The 17,710-nt window shown below is 44.1% G+C and overlaps 1 protein-coding gene across 16 annotated transcripts in view; it reads right to left on the bottom strand.

Annotated features, from left to right (window-relative positions):
• Positions 1 to 17,710, bottom strand: part of THADA (THADA armadillo repeat containing) — a 239,717-nt gene that overhangs the window by 165,191 nt on the left and 56,816 nt on the right. For 15 of the 16 annotated variants that reach the window (XM_053311591.1, XM_053311582.1, XM_053311600.1 and 12 more), the window contains one exon: positions 3,394 to 3,526. In XM_053311591.1, coding sequence (XP_053167566.1) covers positions 3,394 to 3,526 — 133 coding nt within the window. Of the gene's footprint in view, positions 1 to 3,393; positions 3,527 to 9,448; positions 9,581 to 17,710 lie in introns of those variants that run through there. The other variant, XM_053311706.1, reaches the window with a different exon arrangement.

The following is a 17,710-nucleotide window of genomic DNA, read 5'->3' on the forward strand; positions in this document are numbered from 1 at the left end:
TATCCCTCATCCAGTCCATTACTGACTCCAGGCAGGCATTTAGGGAGATTATGCCCTCTCCCGATGATGCTGACACAAAGAAATAGATTTGGGTGTCATCAGCATACTGATAACACCCTGCACCAAATCTCCTGATGATATCTCCCAGGGGTTTCATGCAGATGTTAAACAACATCTGAGACAATACGGAGCCCTGAGGGACACCAATAGGAAAGTTCAGATTTTGAAGAACAACAGTCTCCAAGGGACACGATCTGGAACCTGCCCGAGAGGTAGGAGCGGAACCACTGCAGAGCAGTACCTCTCACCCCCAACCCCATCAGACGCTCCAGAAGGATACTATGGTCGATAGTATTGAAAGCCACCGAGAAGTCCAAAAGGACCAACAGAGTCACACTTCCTCTGTCAATTCCCTGTTGGAGATCATCCATCAGGCCGACCAAGGCAGTCTCCACCCCATAGCCAGCCCAGAAACCAGTTTGAAATGGGTCTAGATAATCATTTTCCTCCAAGACTGTCTGGAGCTGGGAGGCCATCACCCTCTCAATTACCTTGCCCAGCCATGGAAGGTTGGAGACAGGCCTGTAGTTACTCAGCTCTGAGGGATCCAAGGTAGGCTTCTTCAGAAGCGGTCTAATATTGCCTCTTTAAGACTAGGAGACATCCTACCTTCCCTCAGAGACGCATTTATAATCTCTACCAGGCCTTCTTCAACAACCGCCCTGCCAGATAGTATAAGCCATGTTGGGCAAGGGTCAAGAGGACAGGTAGTAGGCCACACTGTTCCAATCAGCTTGTCCCACATCCTCAGGAGTCACAAACTGGAACTGATCCAACCTAACCACATAAGAGGAGTTGCTGGACACCTCCACATCAGACACTGAAGTAATTGTGGAGATGGAATCTATGTCGGCCCGAATACGAGAGATTTTTTCCACAGAGAATTCATTAAACACATCACAGCGGGTAATCAATGGTTCCAGAATCTGATTCAAGGGAGGAGGGGCATACATGCACATGAAAGTTGCACTGTGCTAGGATCGGTTTATTAAAAATATAATACTACAGTTCAGATTTCACTAGTTTTAAAGAAACTGTGACCAAATGAGGATCCATTCCCAATCACCAAAAAAAATGTAACCTGGAGAAACACATATGGAGCTATATACTGTACTGAATCAACAGTAAAGTATTATTAAACAACTAGTATTTTGAAGCCCGTTATAATAACGGGCGCTAGCCTTTTCCTCTCCCCTTTACTGTTTTTTTTTTAAATGCTGCCGCTGCCGCCGAAGTCCCACCCTCCCTCCCTCCCAACTTCCGAAACCACCTTACCCTGGCCCGTGACAGTTGAGCAAAGAAAGACCTAAATTGAGGAGGGAAAGAGGAGCTCGCAAGCAGTGCTCTTCCCTCTGCAAAGCCTCTTTCCGAACTGGCGCTTGGGGCGGAAAGGACGCCTCTTGCGTCCTTTCCGCCCCAAGCGCCAGTTCGGGCAGAGCCTTTGCAGAGGGAGGAGCACTGCTTGCGAGCTCCTCTCTCCCTCTTCAATTTAGGTCTTTCTTTGCTCAACTGTCACGGGCCGGGGTAAGGTGGTTTCAGAAGTTGGGAGGGAGGGAGGGTGGGAATTCGGTGGCGGCAGCGGCGGCAGCATTTTTAATTTTAGTTTTCTTCAGCCTTCGCTCGGCCCCCGGTCCCGGCCTCTGTCTCCCTGGGCCGGTCTGGACCTCCGCCACCATTCCCCCTCCTGCCACCCACCGCGGCCCGTGTCTCTGGCCGGGCCGGCCACCCAGGGCTCCGGCGGGCCCGCTACCCACCGCCACCACGGCCCGCGGCTCCAGCGGGCCCGCCACCCACCGCCGCCGCCCGCGGCTCCGGCTGGGCCCTCCGCTGCCTGGGGCCTCTCCCTTGCCGCCGTGGCGTGTCCTCTGGCCAAGGCGGCGGCGGCGGCCAGTGTCCCCCGGCGCCGCTCACCCAGCTTCTTCGGGGCGGCCGCTTCTGGCCGCCCAAGATGGCCACCGGGTGCCGGTGGTCGTGTCTCCCTTGCTCTGTTCTGGGCATGCGCTCCGCGCATGCGCAGAACAGGCCAGGGAGGCACGGACACACGCTTGGTGTCCGTCAACGGACAGACACCAAGGGTTTTATTATAGAGGATTCATGATAAAAATACATCCAAGAGACACCTTGGAGCTCCAGTGAAAACAAGCTCTCACTTGTCTGAACACTGTCTTAATATATATTATTATGAATAAACTATAATTTCTGCTTTGGATTATGCAACTATAATGAGCCAACAAATATTTGCTTAATTTTAATGAGTAATTGCAATTGAGCTTTTAAGGAGGAGGATGAAGAGATGCACAACCTGGGAAGCAAAAGTCCATTCCAGATCACTCTCTAACTCTGGTTCCAAATCTTCCTAAATGGCTCCCATGGAAAAATTATCTAGCTTATATTAAAAAATGACAGCTGCGGGGGGAGCGCACGTTGGGGGACAGAGCAATATCATCCACAGCATTAAAAACTAAAATTTCCATGTAGCAATATAGGCTTGCTTTCCAGATACAAACAAAACTTTTAAAATGCATTTATTTCCACTTTGCTATAACGCTGGCACTAGCATCAAGTCCTCTTATAAAGCGCTGAGATAAAAGGACATCTTTTCCCCTCCATAACAAACAGCAGTGTCAAGACTGCTGTCCAGTGCTCACATGACCAGACCAGTTCTTTTAGAGACTGGGATGTAAAAGTCTAAAACCAGCTCATTCTCCTTCTGCACTTTGCATTTCCTCTCTTTATCTTCCTTCTTCAATGTTATAATTGCCTTCAGAAAATACTTTGGCATGTGTCATTATAACACAGAAAACAGTACCAATAACAACACTCATTATGTCGATGTATAATGAATGAATGAATGAATGAATGAATGAATGAATGAATGAATGAATGAATGAATAGTGGTAGTACTAGCAGCAGCAGCAATCTATCAGAAAGGGTAACTATCTCTGGATTAAGCTTCATTTGTGCCGTTCCAAGAACGAACCTCCAGACTGACACAAACATCTCCTAGAATGATTCTGTCCACATGGAAGTACCAGACAACTTCTCTGCACTACATTTCAGATTCTGCCTGATTTATGTTCTGCACAATCCCAAATGAAGGTTATGGAACTGTTTTTTACTGCATCTGGACTGACAGAAATATAGGTACAGACCCAGTGAAACTAACATACACATAGCCTACACACCTAACATACAAACACACACCAAAACAAAAGGAACCAAGAACACAATCCCTACATATTTAATGAGTAACTGCATCCTGGGCTTCTTACAGAAGACCCAATGAAGAAGCTGCAGCATTACTGAACTCAGATGCACATCTAGAATAGCTACCTGGATATAGAATGGAATCCCAGCACTGCGTCTCGTGGCACATAGTTTAGATGAAGGATCACTAGATTTAATTTCCTCCAGCACGTTGTACAGCCACCACTGTGGTAGCTTGTTCAGGCTCTCATTATTACACCTAGAATACAAACAAAAGCATATGAAAACAAGTGAAATAGTACGGTATAAATAAAAGATGAAGAAATGTAATACAAAACTTCTAGTGACCCTAAGATACATTTTCTTGAGAAGATGTGTTTGAAGTAAAGAAAGTTAAAAAGCTTACTGTGTCTAGAGAAACGCAAGAGAGTTTGGTGGGGGAAGGAAGAAGGGCAGAGACAATATTCACATTTATAAAAGAGACTCACAAAAATCCAACTCAGACTGACTTCTATATACATTGCCAGACACGAAACCTTTCCCACCATTCCCTCCACATGTACACTAAATGTGAGCAGGGAACTCACAGCACCACACACACTGACTCTACCCCTGCAATGTTGCCGCACCTTCCAGTCTCAGCCCACTACCTCCACATGTTAGGTCTGAATGCCTACATGTGTGCAGATGCTGCACAGGACTGGGAACGCCCATGACGCAGAGCTCTCAATCATGGGGAGAATCTAGACTAGGGCTGCACAATTTCAGTGCTCTAGCTGTTGTTGGGCTACCACTCCCATCACCCCTGACTATTGGCCACTGTGGGTGGGGATGATGGGAGAGGTAGCCCAGCAACAGCTGGAAGGCCGAGGTTGTGCAGCCCTGGCCTGTGTAGAGCTGTATGCACATGCCTTTTTCAGACATTCTAGCTAGAGTGTTGGGAGTGGGACCAAGAGACATACTCCTGGTCCTCACTCCACACATGCAGAAAGATCAAGTGAACCAAGGAACATGCAGAGGTTTGGCGATCCAAGCCATCATGGTGGGGGAGGGGGGAGCCGAGAGTGGCACCTTTAAGAAGGAGTGCAACAGGTCCTTTCCTGTTCTCCGCTGCCCCATGCAGCTTTCTGCTGTGATGGTGCACCCCCACCACAATAGCCCGCATGTGGCACCGGCATGAACGTAGCGTCTGCACATGCACGGAGGCCAGGTGTGTGCCGGCGCCGTGCACAGGCTGTTAGGAGGAGCACAGTTGCAGCTGAAAGCTGCATGGAGCGGGGGAGAAGAGGTAAGGAACACTGAAGTTGAACAGCGCTGTTGTGGACTATCATCTGCAGGAGACTCACAGTTTGAGTCTCAGATTTATGGAGAAAAAGATAGGGTGTCCTTAAAGGACACCCTATCTTTTTCTCCATAAATCTGAGCACAGCTTGAAATTGGCTCTCTCTGTTCTCTCCTACAATATCAGATTATCTCTTATCCATAGCTTGAAAAAATAAAACACTTCAAACCCTGGTTAAGATGGGACTATGGCTAGTGTAACACAGATCTAAACAAACTACGGGTGGGTTCACAAAATTGCCACAAAACTAGTAAGCTGGCTGGGAACCTCTGGTTCCCAGCCTACTGACTTGGTGGTGATCATGTGAATCTGCCCTACTGCTAAAACACACAAGCATGAAAAGGAGGTGTAGGTTTACACTGGAGAAGAGAAGGAACCATCAATATTCCCAAAGCCAACTTGTGAATTGGAAAACAATTGTTTCCCAGAAGTCAGTGTTCTGTGCGCTGAGCCTCAGAAAAAGGATCCATAATCAGGTGTGAGTTGCAGCTATTATTTGCAACGTGTTCTAGGTATATCACATGAAAACAATTGATAAAGATGAACAATACTGCAAATACAACTTTTCAAATACTGCAAATACAGCATTTCCCTTAAGGTGTAAATCAGGGGTCTCAAACTGTGAGTCTCCTGCAGATGATAGTCCACAACAGGGCTGTTCAACTTCAGTGTTCCTGCAGATGCTGGCCTACAACTCCTATCATCCCTGGCTGTTTGTCACTGAGGCTGAGGATGTTGGGAGCTGTAGTCCAAAAACAGTTGGGAGGGTCAAAGTTGAGCAGCCGTGGCCTACAACATCTACAGGAGAACAGATGTTCCCTGCTCTCCTGGTACATCATCCCTGTCTCCTCATCAGTGTAGCTGGGAATGATGAGAGTTTTGGTCCAACAACAGCTGGAGGGTCACAATTTGACACCTCTGATATAAATCAAGTTGTTGCCTTTAATCCCTTGGAATGTTGTTCCACGTTTATTATTTCACCTTAAAAAGTCAAACTAAATGAAGATGAATCACGTCACAGTTTCTAGAATCAAATTCAAGTTATATTTGCAGCAACGCATTCGGATTAGAACAGACTTTGTTAAGAAACAAAGAACCTTGCCATTCGTGGATCTGACACCCGCAATTTCACATATCCGTGGCTGGGTAACTGACACCCGACCTCAGGAATTGCAGGGAAAAGGGTTAAACTTACATATCCAGGGGTTGGGGGTGGGCGCAGGAGCCATTTTTGGCTCATTTTAAATTTTAAACCCCCTTTCCCCCATGATTTTTTGCAGACAATTGATGAATTTGGGACTTGGATGAGGGGCATTTCTGGAACTATTCACACGATCCATGGTTCCTCCGTGGATGGGGTTCACCTGTACACTTTCCCTTTTCATCAACAACTTACTTCTAAACACAGATTTAGTCAGATCTTCAGGAATATCTCCTACAGAGAATGTGTGGCTAAAATTAAGATACAGGTGAGGTAACGAGCTAGTTTGCTAGTTACCACTAAAGGTTTATTTTAATTAGGTATTTTGGACATTGCTTGAACACAGATGTTTGACAACTAAACCTTTTTCTTTTAGTAATCTGATGGATTATACATTATGGTACATGGCTCTAGAAAAAAAGAATAAAAGGCACCCACAAAACGGGAATCTTTAAACAATATTTAAATATAGACAAAACAATGTTTTTAAATGAAGTATTGCAGAAAAACTAGCATCTCATTTGTTAATGGAGCATAAACAAGAGGGAACACAAGGATACAATTTTTATTACTACTTCACTGCATTATCAAGTGTCAGAAATGCACTCTCGGCATGAAGTATTTTTCCTGCAGTTATATAATTTTGCATTGCCTATAAAACGTCCATGCATAGCAAACAGTCTCAAAAATAAATATTCCTGTCAAAATTACAGGAACAGCCTCAAGCAAAGGACTTTTGGTCAGGAGCAAAACCTCAAATGTGCTTTGATACCAGGTGTTGCCCAAACATAGTTTAGCCAGCTGGTTAGGCTGAAGTATTTAACCATTTTGTAACTTTTTCAAAATATTGATAACAATAGAAAAGCAGCTAGAAAAACACATTCATGAAGCTGCGGGGGTCTAAATTGGTTTGAAAAAGGATTAACAAGACAAATTGGGTTATGAATAGCTATGTTAGGGCTATAATGCAGTGGTAGAACACATGCTTTGCATGCAGAAGGCCCCAGTTTCAGTCCTTGACATCTCCAAGTAAGGTTGGGAAAGACCCTAGTCTGAAACCCTGAGTCAGTCAGTGTAGACCAGTCGTTCCCAAGCTGGGTTCCTCCAGATGTTGCTGAACTGTAACTCCCAGAACCCCCAGCCATAATGGCTGGAGATGCTGGGAGTTGGGAACCCATGGTGTAAACATACCAAGTCAGATGGACCAATGGTCTGATTCAGTAGAAAGGAACTTCATCTTCGGTAAATGATTACTAGACAATTACCAACTCCGTCACGGAGTCAGTTAGGGTGGCAGGGTTCAGGGGCCTCCTGGCCCCCAGGAATATTATAAGGCACCATGCAAGTGCACAGTGCCTTTTGGGGAGCCTCCCGATGTCGACTTGTTGTTATCAGGAGGCTACTCATGAGTCCATGTGGTGCGGAGCTGCACTGCGGTGACACACGATCCAGGAACCTGCTTTTCGGGCGCTCCTGAGTTCAAAACCTGGGTTAAGAGGCAGGCTACCCAAGAGGGTTTGCCACCACGTGGCTCCCGGCAGTTCTCACGTGCAGTGGAAACTGGGCTGGGCTCCCTTAGCCCGGTTTCCACTGTGTGTGAGTACAGCCTCAAAATCTTAATTAAAAGGAACAGCATGCTGGAAAATGTTTAGCAAATGGCAAGAAAAGGCAAATGCTAAGAAAACAGATATGCAAGGGCATTAGGCTTCCTCTCTCTCTTCTTGTTATTCTTTCAGGCATATAAGCTGTCCCCATATTGGGGACAAGAGAAAGGGATGCAAAAATTCTATTTAATTCAAGAAAGAAATGCAGAGGAAGAGGAAACCTGTTGCATTTCTAGCTTCCTTGACAATTACAGCACACTTCCAGTAGTCTCCCTTTTCGGTCTTACTGCACTACATGTGCCAATTTAGATAAGTTGGGAGTAGAAGATGCAAACTGAAAGGACACTTGCTCTCACTCACCCACAGATTACAATTTAAACATCAAGTTTCTATCTTGACAACTATCAGTTATTCAAAACAGATTAAAAATTATCTTGTCTTCCCCAAACAAACATTCACTTTCTTATATCACAGCATACAAAGCAAAAAGACAACAAAACTAACTTCTTCAGGGACAGAAAGAGAAGAAAAATCTATTTAAACTCAGTAGATCCGTACATTTTCAGTATTTGTAGAAAGGCTTGAAGGAAAAGCCCAACGTCAGCCCAACTCATGCGTCAAAAGCTGATGTCGGCCCAATTCATGCATCAGCACAACTAATTAAAGGACAAGACTCAAGAGATAATGTCTCTAGAAGATGAAAAATATGTTATGGCATAAACATTAATGATACGGAATCCACTTCATAGTGCCTGTGAACAAGTGGGCTCTGGATTATGAATGCTAATGCTACATTTTAGTTAAGTCTTCAAAAAGGTACCACATAATTCTTTGTTCATTTTTTAAAGTTTCTAGGTGTCGTGGTGGCATTAAAACTATGAGGCCTGGAATGTTAAGCAAATGAACAGTCTTGTGGCACCTTTGGAGGAAGGGCAGGATTTTAAATAAAGGACTATAAATGTGTGTGGATAGTATTACAGATATAAGTAAAATCATTTACACAATGTAGAAACCAAATTGTTCTGGTAAGAACTAATCTGCAAACTTTCCTTTCACTATAATCTTAATTGATAAATATCATCCTCACAAGTTAGCCCACTTCAGCCTTAAATGTTCACATGTCCTCCATCTTGGATCGGGGTGGGTGACATCATCACAAACTACGCCATTGAGCCAACCCTATGTGTCACTCACTACAACTGTACCAAATTTGGTTCAAGTCAGTTACCCAGTCCACAAATTAGCCCACTTGCACCTCAAATGTTCACACATCCACCATCTTGAATCAGGGAAGATGAATCATTACAACCTATGCCATTGAGGTGTCCCTATGTGTCCCTACAACTGTACCCAATTTGGTTAATATTTGTCCAGGCATTGCAAAGTTGATGGTGGACACACACACACAAATGGACACACAAAGAATGCTGGGTGATCTCATAGGCTTACTTTCCTTAAGGAAAGTAGGCTAATCTTATTTACTAATTTATGATCTCTTATTGAAAGACACCCTTAATTATGCAGTAATATAACTCATTAGAACAAACAGCCTTCGTCAGCTCTCTCATACTGAAATATTTACATTTTGTTCATACTGAAATATTTAGGCTTTACCAATCAACCAGCAGTACCAATACCACTAAATTGAGTTCAGTTGTCCTCTATGTTCCCCTCCAACATAAATTCTTGTTTCGGGATCTCTGAAATCTAAATTAAAAAGTGAACTAAACTTGAAGCTTAACTTGTTTTTACCATTTCCTTTTAATCAGGATTGAGCTATGCTAATCAAAATAAAAACAAAGTTGCTAGAAATGAAGTGAAAAATTCCAGCTTAACACAGGTAACACCCATATTTATCAGGACTCAATCTTAATTTTTACTATTATACTGCCAGCTTTGATGAGTAATTCTTAGATGTTACACAACAGTATAAAAATAATTCACTATGCCCACAAAAACCCTTCTCCAATAGTAAAATTCCATATATAATACAAACTTTATTCTCAAAATACTTCTTCTTTTTTTTTTACATAAAGCAGCATTCAAGAAGTGTGGACACATCAAATGACTGTTCTTGCTATTTCTTCAGGTAGCTTTTCTCCCATTTGCTTGAAGCAAGGCTAAATCACCATTACTTACACCAGTCACTGCAGTCAGAGCTTCAATCTAAATAAAACATGGTTATGATCCATTAAAAAGCACTTTTCTATTTTAAGTAAACAAGAGTTGTATAAGAAAATGAGTCCCTCAGGAAATGTTCCTAAGTTTAATTTCATATCTTAAGATCTTCACTTTCTAATCATCACATAGATTTGTTTTAAGTATAGCAAGCATTGCAGCAGCTACTTGTATGCACAAGGAGAGTAGCACAGAAGGAAATGTATCTGAGCCACAATATACCTGAAAGGAAAAGTTATCTTTGAACATACACAAGTTTTCCTCCTGCTGGAACTAGCAAAAAGAGAAAAATACATTGAAATGAAATCTCAAAAATCCCTGCAATACACTGCGCTGGCTTTGATGATGCCAGAAGTAACAGAAACTTGTCCAGTCACCCATTAACTCCCATATTTTTGTGCAAGCAAAACTTTGCTTGTCCTGAAGTAATAAAAACATTAAGAACTATTGACTTTGAAAATGGAGGAGACGACTCCCTTTAACTTGGCAAAAGCACAACCCTATGGGCTGGCCAAAAAACTTCTTTCCATGAGAAGCAGGTGGCCCTACAATTTAGAGAGGGAAACGGAGCTTTACAGCACAACAGTGGCAGTCACAAACTCAAGCATGGCCCAGCCCAAGTTAAGACTCCTGACCCATATCAGGTGGCATGAATGACTAATTTTATCGTACTTAATCTGAAAAACCTCTAATTAAAGCATCGTACTGTTAGCCAATATGTAAGTGATTCTGCTTCCAATTCAGCAAATGGTTTTTGCGGTTTCTCCGATTTACTTTTCCTCCAGCCAGTTAAAACAATTGTCTACGCAGTCATAATAACTACTCTGATATTTTTCAACGAATACAATCAATGCACCACACAATCTGTAACTTTTGCCACACTTCATACAGCTGCACCTTCTCTCCCCACCCAAGCATAAACAGTGTGCTAAAAATAAAATAACGTAGCAGTCTGCCTCAGACTTGCATTTTTGTTCTAGAACATTTGAAGCAAAATCCTAACATAACTGAAATGACATTTTAACTGTGGAGAAAAATCCATGTCCAATCCTATTTTTCACCTGATTAAAGAACAGCCAGTCAGTACTTCAATGCAATTCTAAAATTCACATTGTTGCTACTTTTTCTACAGAAATAGAGACATGCATCTATGGCATGATGCACCCATAAATCTGTTAAATTAAAAAGGGGGGGGGAGATTGCTGAGTTTCTCAAAAAGATACTATTTCAAACATAAATTCAGTTACAACTAGCAGAATTCTTCATGTGTTGCTATTATAGACAACTCAGTCTTTTTTGTTACTATTGCTACGCTCACAATAAGCCTCATAGGAGGAAAAAATGTACCATTTATTTTCTTCTGCAAGAACTATATGGTAGGGCCCTTCAGTTTTGGCAAATGAAAAATTGTGCATGTATATTGTATGTTCTGAATGGTTGTTCTGGTGCTTGGAACAACCCAATAAGAGACACGACTGCAGCTGGGCAACTGGAGCAGAAAGACTGGTTTGTGACCAAGTCTATTCATGGCTAGGCTAGATTTGAAGTGGGGGGGGGAACAGGTTGCTTACCTGTAACAAATCTACTGACAGTCACAAAAGTGGGTTCTTCACCTGAACAGACCAACTTTGGGATAGATTCTTTTGCTCCTCGATGCGCCCCTCCCCCACCAAATGCACGTACTTTCGCGGTTGGGAGCCCTTTCCCTCAGTTTCTGTAGGCTGACAATGCCATACTTTTTTAGTCTTTCAATCAACTTATGCTTTCCCAATGCTTGCTTCCTGGAGTGGGGATGGATGGGCGGGTTTTGTGAGTGTCAGCAGATCACTACCGGTCATCTGGTAGTTATTGCTATGAGGAAAACTGTCTTTAGAATCACCAGTTTCAAAGCAGCCGTAGCCATAGGCTCAAAAGGTTTCTCAGTCAAGATAGAAAGGACCAACGACAGACTCCATTTATCGACAGGCCTTCACACCAGGAGATACAAGTTGTTTATACCTTTCAGAAACCTATTACAGGTTGGGTGAGAGAATACTGTCTTCCCATCCCACCCAGAATTATGCGAGGATATCACAGCCAGGTACACTTTGATGCATTAGCTAGTCCAGTTTGTTTCAAGCTAGTCAGGTCAAGCACCTCATGAACAGAAGCCGAATGTGCACGGCCAAATGTGCCTAGACTCAGCAATGGCACAAAACCTTTTCCATTTAGCTGAGAAGGTTCTTCTGGTAAAGTTTTTCTTATTGTTCAAGAGGATTTTGCCTAGTAACCTATCCTCCAAGCCATGAAGTTTAATGTGCCGAAGTCAGGGTGGAGCAGTTTGCCGTGCTTTTGAATGAGCAGATCATGTTGCATTGGTAGGCATCTGTGATTTTGTCCAGACAGTCTGAGTAGCCGTGGAAACCAAGGTTGTCTTGGCCACCACGGCATTATCGTTATGCATCTTGTCATTTCCTGTAGCACCATTGCTACCACCCTGTTGAGCAGAGGAGAAGGTGGGTATAAGTAAAACAAACTTTCCATCCACAGGTACTTGAAAGCATCACCCTTGGTGTACTATCCCACTCATGCTCTTGAGCAATAACTTGCACACATTTTATTCTCTTGTGTCACGAACAGGTCCACTGCTGGAGTGCCCCATATCACGATTATTGTGTCCAGGTAGCGGGGGTTCAAATACCTTTCGTCCTGTTGTAACAGGATCTGTGGTCTGCTCAGCACGTCCACCAGAGTGTTGTCCTCACCCCGATATGAATCACCTCCATGTGGACTCTGCGGATGACACACCAGTTCCATATCTGCTAGCTCAATTGGCACAGGGACCAAGACACTGTTCCGCCCTGCTTATTTATGTAAGTCATTGCAGTCATATTGTCCAATTGGATTTGAATTACTTTCCCGCTCAAATGGTTTTGGAACAACTTCAGGGCCAAAACAGACCGCAAGCAGTTCCAGGAAATGTATGTGATGTTTCTGCTGTTGTGCAGTCCATAGACCTTGCACCTTGAGGCCCGACATGTGTGCCTCCCATCCCAGTAGGGAGGCATCCATTGTGACCATCAGAGTGCGTACAGGTATCTTGAATAGCATCCCTTGCAGAAGAAGATGCTCTCTCTGCATCCACCAAAGCACAGCTTTCAGGACAGTGAGCCACATGTTTTGGCTATCCACATTCAGTCTGAATGTGGACAGATAAAACAGTTGCAGTTTTCGCATCCGCAGTCTGGTATATTGTACTGTCGAAGTGCATGAAGCCATAAGGCCCAGGAGTATTTGAACAGTTTTTGCCGGCTGAAGTAGTTCCGCTAGGAACGTGTGTACCAGCTGAACTAGGCATTTATAACGTTCTTTTGGCAAGAATGCCCTTTGATGGTCCATGTCTAGCACAGCTCCTATATACTGCAGCCGTCTTGCCAGAGTCCAGCGCTCTCTTAAAAACTGGTCCAGTGGGGCGGCAGCATACCTCCATGCTGCCCCGTTCCTTCCTCGGTCCAGAAGTACCCTGTGTACACATGCGCAGAGTACTTCTGGACCGAGGAGGGAATGGGGCAGCAGGGAGGTATGCTGCGGCCCCGCTGGACCGGTTTTAAAGAGAGCACTGGTGGGGAAAACACAACGGGGAGAAAATGCAACGCGGCAAGGGAAACACGGCGGGGGGAACGCCCTCCCACATCCTTAAAGATGTTCCCCCGCCTTCGAATCAGCCAAAATACTGACTGTTTGAACCTGTTCAGAGACTGGTAAAAGAGCCTCCAAACAGGTTCGTGCACATCCCTACAGGTGATCTAAGTAAGTAACTGTTCTTTTGACTTTGCTGTCATCAGTCAGTTGTCCAAGTATGGGGAAAGGGTTAGGCCTTGAGTCCAAAGGTACGCAACCACCACTGCCATACACTTCGTAAACACTCTCGGTGCTGTAGACAGCCCGAAAGATAGGACATTGTAATTGATAAATCTTTTGTCCTACTGTGAATCGAAGGAACTTCCTGTGATTCTCCTGTATGCCAATGTGAAAATAACCATCCTTTAGGTCTAACATTGCAATCCACTCCTTCCCATGTAGGAGCGGAAGGATTGCCTGCAATGTTATCATTCGGAAAATTTTCACATCGAGAAGTTGAGCCACCGCAGGTCCATTATTGGTTGGATCCCACTGCCCTGCTTCAGGATCTGAATATAACGTGAGTAAAATCCCCCATGTCTGTACGCCTACTGCACTGGAGATATTGCTCCTTTCTCCAAGGGTGATGACTTCTTCCATCAGAGTCTATGAGGCAGGAGTATACTCCACCCCTGTGTAAACTGGTAGAGTATAGAATTCTATCTCATATCCTGTTTGAATAATCCCCAAGACCCATTGGTCTGATGTTATGCGGCGCCATGCTTGGACATGACTTGCCAGTCTGATGGTGTTGCTGGATCCGGCCCCAGGAAGATGGTGTTTCTGGCTCTGACAGATGGAGGTGTCAGAGAGGGAGACATTATCAGTCATGCAGCTGGGGTGGTACACCAATCAAAAGTGTTGCTTTGTTGATTGTTCAGCCTTATTACATGGTGCTTGATTGCCTTTATTCTTGGTGTTGCAAGGTTTCTTGTTGTAGCATTGGAAGAGCTGGAGATAGTCCTTCCAATCTCATGGACAATAGTTGCCTTGGCGGCGACCATAAGGATGGAATCTGGTATTGGAATACTGCCGAATTGTGGAATTTTAGCAGTATATTTAGATTTTTTCCACTTCTCCATTGTGGAGTCCGTTTCATCACAAAACAGACCTTTGCCATTGAAAGGTAAAGCCTCCACCCTGTCTCTCATATCTTGTTGAAGGCTCGTGGAGTGTAAGCAAGCATACCAGCGTAACGCTATTGCATACATGAGCATGTGAGATTCCAATTCTGCTAGATGCTTGGTGTTACTTAGCTGTTGCCTTTTTGCTGTGGCCATTTTAGCAAATGTTTCCTCAATTTTCTTTTGGAATTCTTCTGAAGACAAATTTGCATGTTCATCAAAAGGACTGTCCCATAAGGTGTGTGTATATTTGGATAAATAGCCCATATAATTTGCTATTTTTAACAGACACACCGTAGCATATGTTTGGCTCCCTAAAATATCCAATTTGCGGCCCTCTTTATTGGATGGTGTAGCCAATAAATATATGCTGCCTGTTTCCCTTGGAAGAAGAGGCGCAGTCGATAATAATAGAGTTCAGTATTGGGTGCTTTAATAGATATTTGTTATCCTCTTCCTGCACCCTGTAGAGTGTTTCTAATCTTTTTTAGGTGGGCATCGATGTCACTAGCACCTCCCACGTGGACATCGCAGCCTTGGTTATTACTGGAAGCATAGGAAGTTCTACAGGTTGAGTTGTCAAGGTCTTCTTCATAAAATTATAAACTGGGTCATCCTAATCCGTTGTTTTCTGTTTTAGATCGAGACCCAGTACTGAAGCCATCTCTGCATCTGCTGGCGGTAGGAGTGCATTTCCTCATTTGGAGATATGGAAGGAGTGGTAGGTACATTCTGGTCTGGGTCAGAATTCTTTCTGGTAGATTCTGACTCCAAAGGGACAGAATTGTAGTTGTCATCAGAAGAAACAGGTTCTTCAGACCTCACCCCAGACTGAGAGCCAATCACCTTAGTTGGAGTATGTGCTGTATCAGATGCACTCCCTTTAAGTGGTCGGTGTTGTTTATCTAAGGTGTCCGAAGAACTGGATGAAGTCCCTGACTTTGAAGACTGCATAGTCTTGCCTGAGGTGAGGAACGAGTCTGAGTCGTATTTGAGGCCAATACCACATGAGTCTGTGTAGCAGTAGATTTCAGTTGAATTATTGTCTAAGTACTTATAGAGTGAACAGGCCGAACTGGAGCGGGAGTAGCCACTAAAGTTTGAGTTGCATGGGTAACAGACTTAGTCGTCATAGAAGTAGTAACAGGTGGAAGTACGCAAGCTTGTACAGCTGCCTTCTGATGAAGAAAGTGTGGGACAGCACATTGAGGAGCACAACTTGTTGCACAACAGTTTGTAGAGCCATATCTTGTATGACAACTAGCGGAGGGGAGACTTGTGTAGCCATCTGTACCAACTGTGGAGCCTTCAGCAGCTTCACTTTCCACGCCTTAAAAGCCACATAGTCCTCCAGGGAAACAGGTGAAGGATCCGTGGGTGCAGTATCCCATCCTCGTATAGGCTGTAGACCTTGCAGGGGCGTTGTATAGCTTGGTGCACTGGAGAGAATGACAGTGTTCTAGGGACTGGATGGGCTACATTCACGACGTCCTCGTCTTCCACATCCAGTCCATGACTTAGAAAGCCTTTAAAGGTGCCTGCTGGAGTGCTGTCACCAGACTCCAACAGGGCTAAAATATGCTGAGTTGACTTTGGGTCCAGAGACATCTTAGCCTCGGCATCAAAGTCAACATTGAATACCAGAGGAGATGTCGCACGCTGGATCAATGTCACAGACCTCATCTCCAACAATGGGCGTCGATGGAGATTGATGAGGTGTTGGAACCAGAGAGAAGGATACAGCTCTATGTCGAAGACCTGATGTAGCCACAGTTGGAGAATGACGAAGAGTTCAGGTTGATGAGAGAGACTGATCTCAACCCATCAATCACAAAGGTGGAGAGTAGCATTGAAGCCTCTTAGGGGAGGGAGTCGTTTCAGCAGATTTCAAATGATGATGGGACGACTTCACAGATTTATCCTTTTGTTTTTTAGAAGGCAGAGCATCCGAAGTCTCACCCTCCACTCTGCGTTTTTCTTTCTCTCAACGAGAAGCCTTATGTCTCGATGTTGACTCCAGCTTCTTAAACACCAAGGTCGACTCCAATGTCAACCGTCCTGGCACTGGGGATTTAGATTGCATAGGTAGAGCAGCCCCGGCTTCAACTTCAACACCAAGGTGGGAGTCGAGGGAGATCGGGGAAATGACTTCCTCAGGGCCAGAACTTCCTCTAGAGGAGCCACTTTTAAGCAAGCCGCCCAATTTTTCAAGGTTTGCTTGGAAAATGAATTACAGACTGAACAATTTGATGCAGCTTGCCCCTCTCCTGAACAGAACAGAGGTTGTGGCCGTCCGTAGATGGGAGTTTGCCCCTGACGTCAGTACACCTATTAAAGGTGGTTTCCACCTAGCGAGAAGTCATGCTCATGAGGTAGAATAAATACATCTGTAAATCAAAGAATATCCAATAATCTTTCCAAAGTCCGTAACAAAATATCCACCGATACAAACAAAGCCAGTCCCCAAAACACTAAGAGGAATCCTTAAACCATTCTGAGTCAAAGAGTCCATAAAGTAAAGCCAAATACTTTACAATTAGAAGATGAATAGTCAAAGTCCAGTCCAAGATCAAACCAGTAAATGAGGGAACACGTAAATCCAAAATAGTATTTCTGAGGAGCTGAAGACAACCAAAGAAGTGATCGCATTGGTGGTCAGAAACAAACTGAGGGAAATGGCGCCCCACCGCCAAAAGTAATGGGTGCAGAGCATGCGCATTCAGCGGGCTAAGGGCACATCGAGGAGCTAAAGAATTTATCCCAAAGTTGGTCTGTAGAGGTGTAAAACCCACTTGTGGCTGTCACTGAATCACTATCCAGATTAGAAACTTCCTAGCTTACAATCTCTGCCATAGCATTACACCATCTCTGCATATAAGGTCTGCACAAGGCTTTATGACAACCAAATAAATGTCTGTCCACAGCATGCATAGTATTTTTTGAACTAATGAATCAAGTTTCTTCTCCTAGAGCAGAAGCAAATCAACAGCTACTTCCCAAATGCTCTCAATATGCAGCGGCAGCTCTAGAACAACTAGTGGAGCGGGGGGGGGAGCAAAAGGATGGCAAAAAACGTTATTAGAGAAGCAAGGATTATTACATCAAATATTTATAGAGGTAAGCTAGATAAAGTTTAGTTGTTTTTTACCTTATTAATAAAGCTTTATTTTCAAACAAAAAAAATGAGCCAGTTTCCTCTTATAAAATACTGCCTTTTGGGATTAGTCCAAACTTTCCAGATTGCTTTCCAGGCTAGTTTTCTCTTCCTGTCCAAGACCATGCAGCAGGAAAGACTGGGGTGGGGAGAGAGGTCAGTACTAACCCAGCTGAAATC

Source organism: Hemicordylus capensis, chromosome 1 (assembly GCF_027244095.1).
Source record: "Hemicordylus capensis ecotype Gifberg chromosome 1, rHemCap1.1.pri, whole genome shotgun sequence".
NCBI lineage: Eukaryota > Metazoa > Chordata > Lepidosauria > Squamata > Cordylidae > Hemicordylus > Hemicordylus capensis.